Source organism: Ascaphus truei, chromosome 2 (assembly GCF_040206685.1).
Source record: "Ascaphus truei isolate aAscTru1 chromosome 2, aAscTru1.hap1, whole genome shotgun sequence".
Lineage (NCBI taxonomy): Eukaryota > Metazoa > Chordata > Amphibia > Anura > Ascaphidae > Ascaphus > Ascaphus truei.
Genome location: NC_134484.1, coordinates 143,720,015 through 143,741,051, shown reverse-complemented (window position 1 = coordinate 143,741,051; position 21,037 = coordinate 143,720,015). Strand labels below are relative to the sequence as shown.

At 46.6% G+C, this 21,037-nt stretch overlaps 1 protein-coding gene across 3 annotated transcripts in view; it reads left to right on the top strand.

The window, feature by feature from the left end:
* Positions 1–558: 558 nt before the first annotated feature.
* Positions 559–21,037, top strand: part of PPP4R1 (protein phosphatase 4 regulatory subunit 1) — a 50,600-nt gene continuing 30,121 nt past the window's right edge. For 2 of the 3 annotated variants that reach the window (XM_075585368.1, XM_075585367.1), the window contains exons 1-4: positions 559–808; positions 2,664–2,708; positions 16,238–16,373; positions 19,770–19,876. In XM_075585368.1, the coding sequence (XP_075441483.1) occupies positions 802–808; positions 2,664–2,708; positions 16,238–16,373; positions 19,770–19,876 (295 nt within the window). In that variant the 5' untranslated portion in view covers positions 559–801. The remainder of the gene's footprint in view (positions 809–2,663; positions 2,709–16,237; positions 16,374–19,769; positions 19,877–21,037) is intronic. The other variant, XM_075585369.1, reaches the window with a different exon arrangement.

Here is a 21,037-nt window from a genome sequence, read left to right as displayed (position 1 = left end):
GCCTGATGTGATGACGGTTAATCAACCGTATTTGTAAAAATATATTTATGGCTCTTTGAAAAATTCTAAATCGCCGTGTTGCTCATATTTGGCTCTTTTGGACTAAGAGTTTGATGACCCCTGGACTAGGGCACTCTGTACCAGAGTATTAACAGTACAACTGCAGGACAGAATACTGTATTGAATGCTAGGTGTCCGTGTAACATATTGTTATTGTATTGGTGAGTGTATAACTAGAGCACTTTTTATGCATAAAATACTAAGTGTGTTGAATTTAATACTATGAGTTATTGTCTAGAAGTTATGGTAGTAATGCATCACTGTATTAAATGATTGCGTTTATTGTGTGATAAGCAGTGTAGTGGATATTGCACACCAATGCGTGTAAGGTAATTTGTCTACAGAGAAAGGTGCATTGCAGTGTGTCACATGGTGCGTGCACAGAAGGAGAAGGTATAGTGTGTGTGTGTCCACGGGAAGAGGAGGTACAGTGTGTGTCCACAGGAAGAGGAGGTGTAATGTGTGTGTCAACAGGAAGAGGAAGTGTAGTGTGTCTCTCCACAGGAAGAGGAGGTGCATTGTGTGTCCGCAGGAAGAGGAGGTGCTATGTGTGTCCGGCAGATGAGCCCAGGCGCTGTGTAATGTGTGTGTGATCCCGGGGGTGCGCGGCGCAGCATCGGGAGGAGGACACACAGCCCCTCACCCCCCCGGGGGACACACACTGCACACCCGGCGCCGCGGTGACTGGCGGGCAGCGCTCGGGCTGCAGACTCCATGTAGCGGCGCGGCCCGGAGCACAAGATGGCGGGTGAGAGGCACAGCGCCGTGTGTGTGTGTTACTGACAGGAGATATATGTGTGTGTTACTGACCGGAGATATAGATATATATATATATATATATATATATATATATATATATATATATATATATATATATGTATGTGTGTTACTGACAGGAGGTGTGTGTGTGTTACTGACAGGAGAGAGATGTGTGTGTGTGTGTGTGTTACTGACAGGAGATTATATATATATATATATATATATATAGTGTGTGTTACTGACAGGAGATATGTGTGTGTATAATACATATATATATATGGGTGTTTGATTGTGTTACTTTATAAATACACGTGTGTGTGACTGACAAGTCTGTGTGTGACTAATATATAAACACGTGTGTGTGTGTTTGTATGCATGTACAGGCATACCCCGCTTTAACGTACGCAATGGGTCCAGAGCATGTATGTAAAGTGAAAATGTACTTAAAGTGAAGCACTCCCTTTTTCCCACTTATCAATGCATGTACTGTACTGCAATCGTTATATACGTACATAACTGATGTAAATAACGCATGTGTAACAGACTCCATAGTCTCCCCGCTTGCGCACAGCTTTGGTACAGGTAGGGAGCCGGTATTGCTGTTCAGGATGGGCTGAGAGGCGCGTGTGTGAGCGGCCGTTTGCCTATTGGGCGATATGTCCTTGCGAGTGTACTTAAAGTGAGTATCCTAAAAGCGGGGTATGCCTGTATATGTATGTAATATATCTCCGCACTCCCGTAACAACCCAGTAACTTGCCTGGGTGCACGAATAGAGAATTACTCATCCAAAATAAAGCGGGAATAAGCACTCGCATGTACTTTGCATAAAAGGATGTATTTAACACGTTAACGCTTTGGTCCTATTGCATTACTTATTGAGAGAGGTCCTGGAATTGGACCCAAACGTTGTGTTCAATGTTGAATATATCTATCTGCCAGGACACATTTGTGTATGATACAGGGTCTGATCCCATCCCTCTGCAGGCTCTTCTTGCCTGGGTGCAGCTGGGTGTTTGGGGGAGGTACATCAGGCTCATCTCCTGAGGGGACAGAGCTGGGGGCTCTCTACCTGCAATCTCCTGCCCCAACACTGCACTAACCTGTATACCCTGTGCATATCACTGACCTCGTACATTTCTAGTGACCTGTATATATCACTTCAGGCCAAGTGTGTCACAGGTTCTCATCAGAAAATCAATTGTCTTAGCAAAGTTCCCCGGGGACCTTTCTCAAGACCGAACCCAGTGGTGTTAACAATGTTCACTATTTTTTGTGTAGATAAGTTGCCTACCTCCAAATCTCTCCCCCCCCCTCTTCTTGTTTTTTTTTTGTGTGTGTGTGTGTATAATATATAATATATATATTTCTCTGCTGCTTCTATATGTATGTGCTTTAGATTGCTATGTATATTCATATGTATGTATGTATGTATGTATAGTGCGTGAATCCTCTGTGCATGCATTTTTATGTTTGCACTTTACCTATATCATATCCCTTATATAGAAAATATGGTGGATTGGGACATATCTTGCTATTCTGTTTATGCATACTGTACATCATATTAACTTGAATTGTCATTGCTGGGCTTGTTAACTTTAGTGTATGAAGTGACAGTACTAAAGTGGTTGGAAAGTTCTCCATGGCATATGTTTCTATGCATCTATCTTCTATGCACATTTCTTGGTGTTGCTGATCCCTCCAGCAGCCTACTGTAGTTACATTAAGTCTGTGATGAACATATCGCATATTTCATAAGCAGCAGTGTAACAAGCCATGCTCGGGACTTTTCCGTTTCTTTTGGCGTCTCTTATTTGCATTTTTATGTATATTATATGTCTTGCAGATCTGTCACTATTGCAGGAGGATGTTCAGGAAGAGATAGATGGATGTAAGTGTTTTTTTTCTTTTCTTTAAATAAAGCAACCCATGCTGTGTGTTAAAGTGTGAGTACTGTATGTAGGTCATAGTATATACACTATCAAGATGTACTTTGTAATAGCCGTCCTTGGTAGGAACTGTTGCTGACTAATCACCTCCGCAGTGGGCCTTTTGTTATGCAGACATGTTGAACATCGATACTGGAAAAGTAAAACTTAACTTCTCGCTAGGCAACAGATTATACGCCCAGCGCCGATTGCGCTGATATCTGTGCCCAACACGCATGTAGTAATGTACAGGCACTTTAATGCACCAAGTCTTTCTACCAAAGTGTTGGTGCCAGTGTTTATACCTTTAATGCAAAGCTGAAGATTATACTTGTGGGTAAACTCAAAGATGGAAACGGGGACATTTTTATTTATGGACTCACATTTTATTATTGCTTAAAGTGTTGTATTGAAGTACATTCATTATTTTTTGAATTTACGACTTTTGGGAGCCTTCGGCTCCTTGTACAAAAAGTACATATTTGACGAGGTAATTTTTTTGCTTTGTATTGTCATTTTTTTCTAGCCCTTTAGGAAATGAAAGAACAACATTTTGGGGCCAGATGTTTGCAGACTTAGTGACTTTAAAATGCTGTGTGCTTCTTGTGTCTGACATCTGGCCGTTCATGGGCAAGCCGTGGGCATATGGTTGTGGATCTATTGACTATTCGTGACTGAATATATACAGGGCTACTTTTTTATTGATTACTGATTTCTATACACATGCCCTAGCTATTAATGGTACAAAATATTCCTGCCTAGACTACCTAAAGGTACTAGGGGATTAAGGTTGCCATCAGATTAGACATTTGAGGTATCCTATAATGCACACACATTACATGCGTGACTGCAGAACATTTTCCTTTTTCTGTTACACCCGTGAACGTGGCCACACAAGTCTCACCTGAGGGAGAACCCTCTGTTTTAGTAAATGTCAAATGTTTTTAAGGAGCAGAGGGAATGGTTATATCTCTAACAATTTCTTTTGACTGAACCAAAGAAGTTGGTGAGACTGGGCTGGTCGTGTAATGGCAGACCTTCTGCTTGGGGTAAGCTTCAAAAGAAAATGGGAGGCAGAAAGAAACTGCTGCTTTAATAACGTTCTGTACTTGGTCAGGAAAAAACAACCAGGGGTACAATGCTTGGTGTCACCTGGAAAAGTAATGTGTATTTGAGTTATTGGAGATGTTTCTGGAACAAGTGACCTGCTGTCAGCCAGGAGGCCCTTGTAAGACCAAACTAAGCAGAAGTTGGCATTGTTTGATGCAGGCATTTGCAGATGATTGCATCAACATGTGGTTTTAAGGTGTGACGTTGCCATTCACGCCACTGTTAGTTTTTCATAGGTATCACTTTTGGGCATCTGAACTGTTAAGTGTTGTATATCCATCTATTTTTCTAAGCCTATTCTTTTAATTAGGATGCTTGAAATAGTTTTGTATCCTTTCGAAGCTCCTTGACTCGTCGCTCGATTTAGATCCCAGAGGTAGGAATCTGAGGTAGGGAGAGCTCCATTCCCATTTTTTTTTTAGCATTTGCCCATTTGTACCCCAGGGGAAATAATGACGTACCAGGTATGTCAATAGGGCACTGTAAAGGTTAACGTAGCAATCCCCTTGACTAGCTCCCTCCCTCCCCTTTTTATTTTTAACCAGTGGGTCCTCTGTAGCTGAAATGCTACCTTCTGTTCCGGGGCCCTCCACTACTTGGGATACTTTCCACAGAAGTATTACTTCCTGGTTTTTAAAGGAGATTTAAAAGGCTGTCCAATAAGAATCCACCACTGATGTTGCGACTCCCTATTTGCCCGACGATTTCTTTCCCCTGAAGGGGGATTTAATACCAGCAAAGTCACCAGTATCTCAAGAACCAGAGTTCCCAGGAGCTATAGCGCGGTTCAGCTCCGGAGGACACCCCTGAACCCCGTCCTTGAAAAAAATATATATAAATAAAGAGGGGGTGGGGTATGGCTGCTTTAAAATGCCCTTCATTTGCCTTCACTAATGTTAGTGCGAGTTCTCTCTCAAACAGATGCTAGCGCAGGGGTGAGAAACTCCAGTCCTCAAGGGCCCCCAACAGGTCGAAGATTGAGCCACCTGTGCCGAAGCAAGGGTACCCTGAAGACCTGTTTTTGGCCCTTGAGGACGGGAGTTGGTCATCCCTGTACTAGGGTCTGCTTCTGTTCCTTGATAGAAATGAATAGCTGCTGGCATTGTTTGTATTGGGAATCTGCAGGCATTGCAGAAAGTACTTCCTTAAATATATGTAACAGGAAGCATGTACATGTAATACTTTGTCTCCTTTAGCTGTTGCTGTAGGTTCTGCAGCATTGCAAGAGAGATGCCATCTTCTCTTGTGGTTTATATTTTATTTTATGCAATCTTTTATTGAGCTATAAAACTGCAAAGGATCTGAATTCTGAGAAGCTTATCCTAGACATCTAATTTTGTCAGAAGATCAGGAAACTCTAATGGAAAATGTCTGTAAAGACCATTGGGGAAACAATTAGGACCATATTGATGTGGCTGAGGAAGTCGTTATTTGAAGGAGCATTTTTTGTATTAAATGTTATATTTACACAGAGCAAGACTTAGCCACTATATACTCCCCACCCTGTGAGAATGTCACCACGTGATCGGTTCCTCTGACAGGTCTAAGGATTTAGCAGGGATGATGAGATGTTGCACTTTTCCTGTGGCATATTATTTGTCAGCTGTAGTGTAGAAATCTTTCACTTGTTTTACAAAGAAGAAGGTAAGCAGTTACACACTTGATCATTGGAAACCGGCAGCTCTGATTTAACTATATGGTTGCTGGTCCCGTTGATCCAAGCACGTGGATTATTTCACAGTACTGTACAGTATTTCAAAGAGGTGTATGTACACACACACACACACACATTGTGTATATAGAAATTAATATAGCGCTATCATTCCCTATCTTAAACATTTTTTCATTTTCACCCATTATTTTAAAGTCATATTAGCCTAAAAACGTGCCCAAAGTTTCAAGGAGCTGACCTCTGCCTCCAAAAACTTCTCCGTAAAGACTTCTCATTTGTTCAATGTGAAAAAAGACCTACAGTATGGTCAAGGGTGTAAAAGTTTACATGATGGCGATTAGAGAAAAGTTCAAGTTGATCTGAGGATTATGAGTAGGACATAACCCTCTAGCAGTGTACATTTTGAAAGCCCTACACATGTCTGCAAAAAAACGGGGTAGTCCTGTTTTTTAAAAGCATTACAGGCAGATTTTTCACTGTCTGATGAATTACCAAGTGAGTTCTTGGCCAAAGACAGTATTACATGGTTTTCCTGGTTACCTCTGTGCCAGACTTCAGTATATTTTCAGTGTCTTCCCATGACAAACATTGGTTTGCCCAAAGGCATCATCCTCCTAGATCGGCTTTGTCCACATTGCTCTGCATCTGGGTGCTAGCTGCATGTGTCACTTTTGTCTTTTAATTTTCACAGCTGTTAGTCACAACTTAAAACCTTGCTGTGACTCATGACAAAGTGTTGCAGCATGTCTGATCTTGAGAGCAGTGTATACCTGCTGCATTATCTCTCAATGTACAGCTGGGAAGCTGCCCTAAGAAAAGTGAGATGGGTTCACTTTGTCTTTATCACCTTGCACTTTCAGTCATTGTGCGAGCACCAAATTCTATAAACACAAGTCACACCGCTGATCAAGTTCAGAACAAAAAACGTTTCCATTCGTAATTAGTTTTAAAAAAAAAAGTAAGGGGAAAGAAACCTCTCAAAGCATCATGTGGCCAAGATGACCTATTACAAAATACAGTCTCTCGGCTCTCTGAGCAGTTTCCTCTGACACCGGGCTGCTTTCTTCTTCTGTCAGAATGAAACGTTACAAATTGGCAAACACATCAGTATTGTTAAACAGACAAAAACTATAGAAAGGCTTGAGGGTGCAGGAACTCTCGCTGTAAAGCAATCTACGGGAGAACCAGAAAGCTATGTTCACGTTTTCTGTCCTTTGTGACCACCAACTATTTTTTGGGAATGATAGGTTTCAGTTTTATAAATTCAATTAAAAATGCCAGGTTTAATACTTTCTTTACTCTACAGGGCTATGATTTAACAATCGGATTAGAGGCTTCACCTGTGGATGATTTGCTTAATTTTGTATCAATGAATTTCTACAAAAATATTTGATTTAAATGTATGTTATTTACCTTGTATAATGCATGCAAGATGATGTTTCTACTTTTATACATACAGGATGCATTTGAATGTCATATTTTCTACTAATAATGTTTCAGAACTCACAAGGCACATTGCACATACTGGACACCCTGCCGGCTTTCATTGCTTACTCAGCATAATGTTGTGGAAAGCTGAGGATAAGCTCTGCCTTCCAATTAGGAAGCAGATGTCTTCCTAACCACAGCCAATGCCTGGCTGCCTGCCAGAGCCTAATGGGTATTAATTTTGGTCTGTCCTGGGGAACATTCTTTGTGGCAGTGTCGCATTGTGCTGCAGTGAATGCCAGTGACCGTGAACGGTCTAGTATTAAAGACAGTTGTGTCACTTAATGTGGTGTATGGTGGCCATGTTAGTACATACATGAGGTTATTAGTATTTGTGACGCGCCAACATATTCCGCAGCTCAGTACAATGAGGCTACAGAGAGATGTCAATTACATATACCGTTACATACCAAATAAGGATAAATAAGCACAAATAGATATGAAAGGTAATTAGGGCCCTGTCCGCGAGAGGGTACAATATAGAGGTAATGAGGGACAATGTTGAAACGAAAGGTAGTGTCTACTCATATAAAGGGATGGAGTATACCACACGACGGAGTATGGTCCAGCTATTTAAGATTTGAGAGTGAGGGTGTTCCATAGCGTGGAGATTGGTCCAGCACAGCTGGTCCCAATAGTGTGTGGGGAGGGGGGTGTAATTGAATGTTAGTTATGCCAGATAACTTTCGTGAAAAAGGTGAGTTTTAAGGGAGTTTGTAAATGTCTATGGGGGGTATGGTAGATGATGGGGAATTCCAGAGAGATGGGGCAGCATGGGTGAAGTCTTGTAGGCGGGAGTGAGAGGAGGTAATAAGGCAAGAGGAAAGTGTGTGTTAAGAAGTGATCTATTTAGGGCTGAGATGTAAGGGGAGGGGGCAGCATTGAGAGTTTTGTAAGTCAGAGCTAGGCTTTTACATTAAATTCTAGAGGATATGGGAAGCCAGTGTAGAGATTTGAATAGTGGAGCAGTGAGTTGGGTAGATGAGTCTGGCAGCAGCATTTTGGATGAATTTAAGCTGGGATAGGTGGACAAGGGGAATGCCAATTAGAAGAAGGTTGTTGTAGTCAAGGTGGAACAAGATGGGTAAATTAGGATTTTAGTTGCATTATGAGTGGGGAAAGGGCATTCCCTGGCAATATTACTGAAGTGGAGATGGCAGGACTTTGTGAGCATCTGAATGCGATGAATGAATGAGAGTTTAAAGATAATCCCTGGACAGCGGGCATGAGGTGGTGATGAGATTGTGAGGTATTATTGACAATGAGAGAGAGAGTATTAGGCTAAGTCCCAGGTGGTGACAGCGGCACACACACCAGACACTAACCTCAATCAGGCAGGCCCCAGTGTGTTCTCACGTGTTGGCTCACGCAGTGCGGTGAAGCGTCAGCCATCAGGGGAGACCACAATTGTCTTCTGTGCGGCGACGTGGTGTGCTGGTAGCCAGTAGCAGGGCAAATAGCTTGGACCAATGGGAGCGCTGTGTTTTGAGCTGCTGTGCTTTGTGTTGTGCATGACGTCATGGCCATGCCCTACCCCCTCACCTTCGTTTTGGCCACACACACCCTGCGCCTCCCATCCCCCCACTACAGACCGCAGATAGCTGTTTTTAAGCTATGCACGCTAGACCAGGCACACGTGTGCAGCAGCCACCACTGGGAACTTGGCCTTAGTCTTGGTTTGGACATGTTAAACTTTAGGTAATGGTGGGACATCCATGAGGAGATTGCAGAGAGACAATTGGTAATACAGGACAAGAGAGGGGCAGAGGTCGGGAAGAGGGAAATGTGAGTGTCGGCATATAGATGATACTGAAACCCAACATCTTGTATTAGTTTACTAAGAGAAGCAGTGTAGAGTGAGAAGAACAGAGGGCCACGGACAGAGCCTTAAGGGGCCTGAACAGAAATGGAGTGAAGTGTAAACACCAGAGAAGGAAACTGTGAAAGAGTGGTTGGCTAAGTAGGACTTGGAGAGAGCTGCATCTCGGAGGCTAATGGAGTGGAATGTACAGTAGAAATGGGTGATCAACAGTGCCTATGGCAGCAGAGAGCGATCCAGGAGACTTGGTAAGGAGAAGTGACCCTTGGATTTTGCTTTGAGTAGGTCATTGGTCACATTTATTAGTGCTGTCAGTGGAGTGTAGAGGACGGAAACCAGATTGCAAAGAGCTGTGAGTCAAGGGGTTGTATACAAGTCACTCAAGTAGCTTGGAGGCAAAAGGGAGACGAGAGGGAGGCTGGGTCAGGAGAGTGTTTCTGTAGAATGGGCGTGATTAGTGCATGTTTAAATGAACATGGGAATGTGCCGGAGGTGAGAGAGAGGTTCAAAGGGTAAATTAGGGTGCGGCTTAGTATGACACAGAGGGAGCGGAGGGAATATTATGAAGGGGACAGATAGTAAGGTGAGATGATGAGGATGGAGACATCCTAAGTCACAGGGGAAGATGAGTGGAGGGTACATTTAGGTGTGCGCGGTGAGGTAGGTGGGACATATGGAGCTTGACATGAAGAAATTTTAGGTCTGACTTAATCTGGTCTCTGAAGTAGGTGACAAAGTCTTGTATCGTGATGGCAGAAGGAGTTGCAGGTGTAGTTGGGCAGAGACGGGAGTTAAAGGTGGCAAAATGGCAATGAGGGTTAGAGGACAAAGCTAGGCCACGCATATAGTGCCCGCGACGGATGACGTCACCAAACGCCGTCGCCACCCGCAAAAGTTGTATTTCGCTTTGCAGCGATGTCGCTAGCAACCTGGCCATTGATTGGTTCAGAGGCTGTCACATGTGGCGACAGCCTCTGAAAAATCAAATTTGACCAGCTACCAAATTTTTGGTCGCTCCCGTCGCGCTTACTAAAAGCGCTTGCGACGACGACAATTCATTTGTTTTGGAGCGACGTCGCATCGCCGTCACGGGCACTATAAGCGCAGCCTTAGTGTGAGTGAAGAAAAGTAGGTTTGCTTGGCATGGCAAAGTGCAGTGTTATAGCACGAGAGTATGAATTTACAGTGGACTAAATCGGCTTTAGAGCATTTTTTCCTCCAGTAATGTTCAGCAGTGCGTCAGCACTTTTGGAGGTAGCAGGTGAAGTGTGTGTGTGTGTCGTGATTGTGACTTAAATTGACGGGGTGACGTGTGGAGGCATGAGCTGTCTTGTCTAAGGCTGATGAAACTTGTGGTATAAAGAGGTTGCTAGGTCAGGTACAGATGGGAGAGAGAGGAGAGGTTGTAAATTAATTTGGTACGAATGGTATATTTGTGTGACAGTATGTATGAAGGCTGCGGTATGTTTTTTTTAAACATAAAGTTGACAGAAGAAGCTGCAGCCATGTTGGCAGACACCTTTATCACACGATGTGTGGCATTATATATTTCATAAAGGCTTTAACGCACACAAACAGAGATGTGAGCTTTAATGACTGAGGTATTTGTTTATTAAACAGAAGCAAATTCTGTGTGTTCATGGAAAAGGGCTTTAATGTCAAGCTATTCATTTGTGCCTTCCCCATTTTTGCTGTTTTTCATTGCCAGTTTTATTTAAAAAAAAAAATTATTTGCATAGTTACATATATAGTTACATAGTAGATGAGGTTGAAAAAAGACAGGTCCATCAAGTTTAACCTATGCTAAATTTAGACAACAGATACTTTATCCTATATCTATACTTGCTTATTGATCCAGAGGAAGGCAAACAAAAAACCACATTAAGGGGAAAAGTTAATCCCTGGATCAACATCCTTCCCATGTATACTTATTTGGTATATCCCTGTATACCTTTCCCATCTAAAAAGATGTCCAACCTTTTTTTGAACAAATCTATTGTATATGCCATCACAGTCTCCATGGATAATGAATTCCACATTTTAACTGCCCTTACTGTAAAGAACCCTTTCCTTTGTTGCTGGTGAAATTTCCTTTCCTCCAACCTTAAGGGATGGCCCTGAGTCCTTTGTACTGCCCGTGGAATGAATAGTTCTTTTGAAAGCTCCTTGTATTGTCCCCGAATATATTTGTATATAGTTATCATATCCCCTCTTAGACGCCTCTTTTCTAATGTGAATAAATCTAATTTAGCTAGCCTCTCCTCATAAGTTAGATCGTTCATCCCCTTTATTAATTTGGTGGCTCTTCTCTGCACTCTCTCTAGTTCCATAATGTCTTTTCTTAGGATTGGTGCCCAAAATTGTACTCCATATTCAAGGTGTGGTCTTACTAGTGCTTTGTAAAGGGGCATAATTATGTTTACTTCCCTTCCATCCATTGCCCGTTTGATGCAAGATAAGATCTTGTTTGCCTTTGCAGCTACTGCATGACATTGGGCACTATTGCTAAGCCTGCAGTCTACAAGCACTCCTAAATCCTTCTCCATCAAGGATTCCCCCAATATATCTCCATTTAATTTGTAAGTCGCCATTTTATTCTTGCATCCCAACATATTGCCATGAACATATGAGAGAACAAGAAATGACACACTATATATTGATGACAGAAACATTTTGTATCTTTCACTCGGTTTAATATATTCATTTTCTCTGTTCAAAATCCAATGGTCACTTACGTGTGGCGTGTGTGGACCTCTCAATTTTAATAGGCACTAGCTGAGAGACCCGGCGTTGCCCGGGATGTAATGTTCCCGTTCCTCTCTCTCCTCCCCCCTCTCTCTGTTTGTCCCCCATTCACATCAATCCAGTCCCCCCCCTCCCTCCCTCCTTTACAGCTTCATGTAGCGTGTGTGCGTCAGTCACTGTGTGTTTGCTCGCGCGTCAGTGAGTCTGAGGCAGAAACACAAACACACACAGACTGACTGACGCACACACAGTCAGTGTGTGCCTCAGTCAGTGTGTGCGTGCGTCAGTCAGGCTTTGTGTGCGCGTCAGTCAGTGTGTGCGTGCGTGCGGCAGTCAGTCAGTGTGTGCGCGCGGGGCGTCAAAGGCAGGGGGGGGGCGTCAAAGGGAGGGGGGGGCGTCAAAGGGAGGGGGGGGCGTCAAAGGGAGGGGGGGGCGTCAAAGGGAGGGGGGGGCGTCAAAGGGAGGGGGGGGCGTCAAAGGGAGGGGGGGGGGCGTCAAAGGGAGGGGGGGGGGCGTCAAAGGGAGGGGGGGGGGCGTCAAAGGGAGGGGGGGGGGCGTCAAAGGGAGGGGGGGGGCGTCAAAGGGAGGGGGGGGGCGTCAAAGGGAGGGGGGGGGCGTCAAAGGGAGGGGGGGGGCGTCAAAGGGAGGGGGGGGGCGTCAAAGGGAGGGGGGGGCGTCAAAGGGAGGGGGGGCATCAAAGGGAGGGGGGGGGCGTCAAAGGGAGGGGGGGGGGGCGTCAAAGGGAGGGGGGGGCGTCAAAGGGAGGGGGGGGCGTCAAAGGGAGGGGGGGGCGTCAAAGGGAGGGGGGGGGGCGTCAAAGGGAGGGGGGGGGGGCGTCAAAGGGAGGGGGGGGGGGCGTCAAAGGGAGGGGGGGGGGGCGTCAAAGGGAGGGGGGGGCGTCAAAGGGAGGGGGGGCATCAAAGGGAGGGGGGGGGGCGTCAAAGGGAGGGGGGGGGGCGTCAAAGGGAGGGGGGGGCGTCAAAGGGAGGGGGGGGCGTCAAAGGGAGGGGGGGGCGTCAAAGGGAGGGGGGGGGGTCAAAGGGAGGGGGGGGGGCGTCAAAGGGAGGGGGGGGGGGGCGTCAAAGGGAGGGGGGGGGGGGCGTCAAAGGGAGGGGGGGGGGCGTCAAAGGGAGGGGGGGGGGCGTCAAAGGGAGGGGGGGGGCGTCAAAGGGAGAGGGGGGGGGCCTCAAAGGGAGAGGGGGGGGGCCTCAAAGGGAGAGGGGGGGGCCTCAAAGGGAGAGGGGGGGGCGTCAAAGGGAGGGGGGGCGTCAAAGGGAGGGGGGGGGGGCGTCAAAGGGAGGGGGGGCGTCAAAGGGAGGGGGGGGGCGTCAAAGGGAGGGGGGGGGCGTCAAAGGGAGGGGGGGGGCGTCAAAGGGAGGGGGGGGGCGTCAAAGGGAGGGGGGGGCGTCAAAGGGAGGGGGGGGGCGTCAAAGGGAGGGGGGGGGGCGTCAAAGGGAGGGGGGGGGCGTCAAAGGGAGGGGGGGGGCGTCAAAGGGAGGGGGGGGGCGTCAAAGGGAGGGGGGGGGCGCCTCAAAGGCATGGATTCCTCCCCCTGCATTTCCTGCAGTGGACAGGAGGGGGGGGCAGTGGACAGGAGGGGAGGGGGCAGTGGACAGGAGGGGGGGGGCAGTGGACAGGAGGGGGGGGCAGTGGACAGGAGGGGGGGGGCAGTGGACAGGAGGGGGGGGGGGGCAGTGGACAGGAGGGGGGGGGCAGTGGACAGGAGGGGGGGGGGCAGTGGACAGGAGGGGGGGGGGCAGTGGACAGGAGGGGGGGCAGTGGACAGGAGGGGGGGGGCAGTGGACAGGAGGGGGGGGGCAGTGGACAGGAGGGGGGGGGGCAGTGGACAGGAGGGGGGGGCAGTGGACAGGAGGGGGGGGGGCAGTGGACAGGAGGGGGGGGGCAGTGGACAGGAGGGGGGGGGCAGTGGACAGGAGGGGGGGGGGCAGTGGACAGGAGGGGGGGGGGCAGTGGACAGGAGGGGGGGGGGCAGTGGACAGGAGGGGGGGGGGCAGTGGACAGGAGGGGGGGGGCAGTGGACAGGAGGGGGGGGGCAGTGGACAGGAGGGGGGGGGCAGTGGACAGGAGGGGGGGCAGTGGACAGGAGGGGGGGGGCAGTGGACAGGAGGGGGGGGGGCAGTGGACAGGAGGGGGGGCAGTGGACAGGAGGGGGGGGGCAGTGGACAGGAGGGGGGGGCAGTGGACAGGAGGGGGGGGCAGTGGACAGGAGGGGGGGGCAGTGGATAGGAGGGGGGGGCAGTGGATAGGAGGGGGGGGCAGTGGACAGTGACACACACACACACACACACACACACACACACACACACACACACCTCAGTTGATGCGCCCTTTCTCAGTTCCGTTTGGCGCCGGAGGTGGGGAGCGACACCTACCTGTACTTCCGGGCGCCGCCACCGTCTGACTCGGCGCCGCGAGGCAGCTGCGGGAAGCGAGGTGATTTGGAGCGGGGAGAGGTGATTTGGAGCGGGGAGAGGTGATGCCGCTGGTGAGGGGGAAGAGGTGATGCCGCTGGTGAGGGGGAAGAGGTGATGCCGCTGGTGAGGGGGAAGAGGTGATGCCGCTGGGGAGGGGGAAGAGGTGATGCCGCTGGGGAGGGGGAAGAGGTGATGCCGCTGGGGAGGGGGAAGAGGTGATGCCGCTGGGGAGGGGGAAGAGGTGATGCCGCTGGGGAGGGGGAAGAGGTGATGCCGCTGGGGAGGGGGAAGAGGTGATGCCGCTGGGGAGGGGGAAGAGGTGATGCCGCTGGGGAGGGGGAAGAGGTGATGCCGCTGGGGAGGGGGAAGAGGTGATGCCGCTGGGGAGGGGGAAGAGGTGATGCCGCTGGGGAGGGGGAAGAGGTGATGCCGCTGGGGAGGGGGAAGAGGTGATGCCGCTGGGGAGGGGGAAGAGGTGATGCCGCTGGGGAGGGGGAAGAGGTGATGCCGCTGGTGAGGGGGAAGAGGTGATGCCGCTGGTGAGGGGGAAGAGGTGATGCCGCTGGTGAGGGGGAAGAGGTGATGCCGCTGGGGAGGGGGAAGAGGTGATGCCGCTGGGGAGGGGGAAGAGGTGATGCCGCTGGGGAGGGGGAAGAGGTGATGCCGCTGGGGAGGGGGAAGAGGTGATGCCGCTGGGGAGGGGGAAGAGGTGATGCCGCTGGTGAGGGGGAAGAGGTGATGCCGCTGGGGAGGGGGAAGAGGTGATGCCGCTGGGGAGGGGGAAGAGGTGATGCCGCTGGTGAGGGGGAAGAGGTGATGCCGCTGGGGAGGGGGAAGAGGTGATGCCGCTGGGGAGGGGGAAGAGGTGATGCCGCTGGGGAGGGGGAAGAGGTGATGCCGCTGGGGAGGGGGAAGAGGTGATGCCGCTGGGGAGGGGGAAGAGGTGATGCCGCTGGGGAGGGGGAAAAGGTGATTTGGAGAGGGGAGAGAGGTGTGTGTGTGTGTGTGTGTGTGTGTGTGTGTGTGTGTGTGTGTGTGTGTGTGTGTGTGTGTGTGTGTGTGTGTGTGTGTGTGTGTGTGTGTGTGTTATTTATTTTTTTGGACCTTTGGCCCGTCACTCCGCCTCAGGCCAATGAGAGGTGTGGGGGGCGGGCCAAGGGGGTGGTGTGAGTGTGTGAGGCCAATGAGAGGTGTGCGGGGGGGCGGGCGGGCCAAGGGACCAATGAGATTGCCGCTAGGGACACCGGACATCCAGCAGGCATGCATGCATGCATGCAGGCAGGCAGGCAAACATACAGTGCTTTCACTAATATAGTATAAGATTAGATTGAAGTGTTTTACTTAGGACTTTTAGAAGAATTCAATAATGCTACAAGCTCTGGGGTCTCATATCACTAAAAGTAAAATATGTGTTTTGAAAAAGCAAGTACCGCAGTAGATGCCAGGAAATCTGCTTTTATTTTTTTATAAAATTACAAAAAAAAAATGGTTGAATAGCAAGGGAATTTGGGAATTAGAAAGTATGCAGTGCGATGTCAAATGCCTTTTGTAAGTTGTTGTGTGTTTTGTTTTAAAGGGAACGTTTGTAAGAGTTGCAGTGTTTTCTCATTAGTAGCACAAGAATGTGATGACATTGTTTGAAGTTAATATTGCTATTCATATTTAATCACTATGACCATTATGCTGTAATGTGTGATCCAGTGCTATCGCGCAGAAAGATCCATTGACTTCAATAGGGCTTTCGATGCATTAAGCACTTCATAGAATAAAAGCCATGTTCTATAGTACTTAGTACTCTAGTGTGAGAGCCTGACCAAGAAATTGTGTCCATACATGTTTATTTTTTTTGGGGTTTTTTTTGGTGTAAATATAGTTCTGGGTGTTCAAACATGACAAGCTTTAGAATTCTTTTATTCTCACCAAATCATAAGCATAATGTGAATTGTCTTGTTATACATTGCACCTTATGATTTAATACTAAATATTCATTGCTTATGATCACGCATTAATTGTGGTATCCAACCCCTTGAATGAGGGAAGATCTTGCAACATATTGCTTTGCGGTGCTTTGCATGTCCTTTCAGCACAGTAGGGGTTAATCTCTGTATGCAGCTGACCTGAACAATAGATCTATTAACCAGCGGGCCGCCAACAGACAGCTTTGTAGTGTAATGTTTCTTGATTTACCAGCGATGTTTCTGATGTTTCTGATGTCTCTGATAGTTGGTGTGGATGACTACAGCTCAGAGTCTGATGTGATTATTATACCTTCAGCCCTGGACTTTGTCTCGCAAGATGAAATGTTGACCCCTCTTGGAAGATTGGACAAGTACGCTGCAAGTGAGAACATATTTAACAGGTACAGTATGCCCCAAACCAGTCATCCAGCACACTTCATCATTGTTTATTTAGGCAATCGGATCTCAATTTGAAAAGCTCTTAAACCTATTTTTATTTTTAAAAACAAACAATGGTTTAGTGTGGTTGAATGTGTTGATTTATTGAAACACCAATATGTTACCGAGAAAACTGCACCTTTCAAGCAGTGAAGGCCCATGCGTATTAAAATTCATGTACCCTATCAGTACTACACATGTTCACATAAATTGTGCCAGACCATCTCTGGGTACTTCCCATATGTTCATTAAAAGGTGTACAAAATGCTGGTCACCAGGCGCAGCTATTGTTCTGAAAGACGAAAAGTATACTGGGCGCTCCTAAAATTGATAAAGTGAATAAGTATAATAAATAAATAGGAGTATCATGAATGACTGTGATGGTGCAAAACGTGGAAAAAAAAGGAATTTGTTACTCAAAGGCCAAATGAACTGTCCAAGCATGTCTTCTTGATCAATCTCCTCACAATGTGGGGAGCGCAGGATTCTAACCAAACAAAAGGGGGCAATAAAAGAAGAAATATATGGTTGTAGTAGTTCTAGAATATAAGTACTGTAGTTGATTGACTTGATAGTAAAATACACAAACATGGCCTCTAAGAGTTATAGGCACATCAAAGGATGATCAATGGTAAAAAGTGGAATATTTTCCTGCTCTCAGGCTTCCTTTTTGTTTTGATCCATAGTAATAAGGCTTACTCCAGGTAAGTACAGTGGTAATAGGTCTGTGGCCGCATATGGCTTTACTTGGCCACTATGAAACAATGGGCAAGGTAAATAATAATCCAGGTGGCATTATTCTTGTGATTGCCCTGGCTTTCTTGGAAGATCTCGTGAGTATATCTGTCCCTCATGCTAGTTTTTGTGGTATTTAAGAAGTTGATCCAGACAGATGACCTTCAATGCTGGGATTTAAACTACTTCCTAGAATTTATGGCTAATCTTGAGTCACTGACTAGGGCCAAATGCTTTGACCTTGACTGAACGTTCTTGGCAGCCAGCAATGTGCCAAGAACGTTCAGTCAAGGTCAACGCATTTGGCCCTAGTCATAGTAACTGTTAAGATTAGCCATTTGCTCTAGTGCTAAATGTGCACGGTGCTTGGAACTCTTTCAGCAGAGTGGAATTGTAATGGCAAATGTGGAAATGGTTTTCCTCTGCCTCTGGATGCTGGTTTTTGGCCATTCATGTTCCACGTGAACTTGGCGCTGTTGGAATGTAAACAGGATTGTGCAGCTGAGCAGCCAACGTGAATGTCACCCTTCATAAAGCAGACCCATGTAACTTATGTGCCAAGAAAGCAAAGGTTATCCTCCCTTCCTCCCTTTCATATCCTTCTTGAGGACACACCGAGCATTTTAATGTGACTAGCTTGGAAACTGGACTTTGTTTCAGTAGATTACTGGTAGGGAAAGCTATAGCCTAAACTCGCGTGTGTTGCTATGTACTATATACACGCATGTTTAAGCAGTAGCCTTTGCTATAATCACTGCCACTTCAGCATCTCGCATTATAATGTCTCGCCTGCTTTTCCATTTCACCTTTTCCCCCCCCCCCAGAAATGTAAAAACCATTACTCCCTTAATTTATGGTTGTTACTCCCAATAAAGCATCGTTATCTTCAAAATCCTGTGCGTTTTTAATGATCTTTTTTAATAAATCAGTTGAGTAGTATTAGGTCCTGCTGCCCAGAGCACCCAATATCGCTGCCTATTTCAAACGCGGAAGTGATTTGGCTTTCTAAATGGTTGTTCTAGCAACCCAAGGAAGCTAAATACATTAAAAGTAATTAAAAGGGGGCATAAAGAGTGGCGAAAAAATGCAGTAAGTATTATCGAATACTACACAATTGATTTAATTTAAGAAACCACGTATATGATTTAGAAGGCAATGCGGCTTGAAGCTTCCTTGGGCTTCTATAGCAACCATTTAGAAAAGCACAGCACTTCCTCTTGAAATAAACGGCCATACTGTAAGCCCGGGAAGCCGCATCTTCACCGATTGAGCATGGGAGAATGGCTCGATCGGCAGCTTAGATGATTACATTGCCTTACAGGCAAGAAACTGCTATATTTATTTATTTATTTAAATGGCAAGAGGAAAAGCCCTTTTAAGTGTGAGCCCCAGATCCATAATTTGGTAATTTTCACACTTTTTCAGAATAGTTTTTGGAAGGGGGAAATATCTCTCTCTTTTCCATCTTCTAGTTAAACATTCTGCTGATGAGCTCCTCATATCAACATAAATGGTATTACCATCTATCCTGTCGCCAAAGCACATCGCCTAGGTGTGACATTTTACTCATACCTTGCCTTCTTCATCCACATTAACACAATGGTTAAAATTTGCCAGGACCCGGCCTTTCCTCTGTCAATCTACTCTGTCAACCTTATTCTCTCTTGTCTTGGTTATTGAAATATTCTGCTAACAGGCCTCCCTGCCTCGCAACTTTCTCCTTTGCAATCTATCCTAAATGTTGCTGCTAGGCTAATTGTAACTTCCTCCCAGAGCATTCTTTGCTCATCTCCTTAAGAATCTTTCCTGCCTTCCCATCAAGTTTTGAATCGCCTACAAAGTTCTCCCCCTTATCTTCCAGGCTCTCCACCCATCTGTTCCTCCATATATATATTTATATATCAGCTTTAATCTCTCACTATGTCCCTGGTCGTCTCCTGTGCTCTGCCAATAACTCTCCTTTCCACCCCTCTTGCCTCTTCTGTGCTCTCATCAGGCACAGCAGCAGAGGTCCTGGGGCGATGGCAGCATCGGAAGTGTCTTCAGCCAGCGTGGGACAGCAGGAATCCATTACACAGCACCGCAGCAGGTAAGCAGTGTGTGTGCGCCGCCGGGGAATCGTGTGACCGGAGCAGGGTTGTACCTGTTGGACAGACGGCTGTCTAATAGGAACGCTCCTGCTCCGGTCACATGGTTCTCCGGCGGCTCACACACACTGCTTACCTGCTGCGGTGCTGTGTAATGCATTCCTGCTGTCCCACGCTGGCTGAAGACCCTTCCGATGCTGCCATCGCCACAGGACCTCTGCTGCTGTTCCTAGATGTCGCCGCCACCCTGCAGGTAAGTGCCAAACCGGGTACCCGGCCGGGTTGAACTATTGATTTTGGCCGGGTACCCATTACCCGTTATTTTTTCAAAATCACTACCCGGTACAACACTACTCTTTTGTAAAGTGCGGAGTACACTATGGATGCTATATAAAGACATGCAATACATACATGCAAGATTGGCAACAGAAAGTATGTTTGTGAAAATACTGGCTGCTTGTTTTGAAACAGTTATTTGGAGGACTGCAGTTCAGAGTTTTTTCTTTGAGTTTTTATTTTTCTCTCCCTGTGATCTAGACAAATGGTTGCCCGAAGTCTGCTGGATACCTTAAAAGAAGTCAGTGATGACGAGAAGGATTGTGTTGCCGTTTTGGAAAGGGTAACCAGACTAGCAGAGGATTCAGGTATGCATTAAGGATTTAAGTTAGCTGTAATTAATATGGTTAATTAATTTGTATTTATATTGTACTGCATGTCTGCTTACCAGCTGATCAGCTTTGGGGCCTGCAAATAATTTGACGTGCATCTCTCACAGAAGGCTTAAATTGTGCTCTGTAGACTAGCTATAAGAAAATGGGAATTTGGTATGTTGTAAGGGTTTTAATGTCTCGTCTCACAGGAGTAAATGGCAAGAGAGATAGATACTCATCTGTTTCAGCCATCTGCCCTTAGTATGTAATGAATTATTCATGGTGTGTGTAGAGAACGGTTTGTTTGAGTTTAGCTCATGTACACAGATTTGTAGAAAGTGAATTGTATTGTTTGCTACAGCTTGTCCCAGTGGGGGGGGGGGGGGGAAGCTCTGGTTCTATCCTAATGTAACCCATTCTCAGTCAGTATTGACCACAATGAAATGACATTTAATGCATTCTTGGTCTCTATGCACCAGTGGGGTAAAAAAAGAAGTGCATCTTACCAGGCTTCTTTTCGATATCTCCACAAGGAAAATATTGTGTAGTAAAACAAATGATAAAAATACACTAAATACAATGCTGTATTTAACCAAATATATTAATGTAGCCCCTACAAAGATTTAATGTGTGGCTGTGAGCATACTGTAACACTTCAGTCTGAACTCCAGTAATAGGGAAGAGTATGTTGATAAGTAATGTCCTGGACTTTTATTTCAGTCTTCTGCTACTTACAAAGAATGGATTATCACAAACCATTTGGCCACTGGTGATAAAAGTTTCTTCACCTCAAGTGTCCAAGTTTTACACATCAGCTTTAATAGTTTCCTGACCGTTCGTTAAGCAGTAGAGCATCCTTTAATAGCTTCTGCTTTTACTAAACTGTATCTATAGTATTATTATTATTTACTGTAGATTTTTAGATCTGGATAAAGTTAATAGCTACTGTAGGTAGTGATCACAGATTGGATAAATCTCCTTCAGCTTGCTTTCCTTAGTCCTCCAGGCTCCCAAACAAAACATATGTATGGTACTTTGGGAAATTTCTCAAAGTAATGAATGCCACTCGGCTAAGGATTCGTAGATTGTGAAAAAGCATTTGATTCTGACTACACCTAAGTGTCTCTAAATGCATTAAGAAGTGTTGAAGAAGCG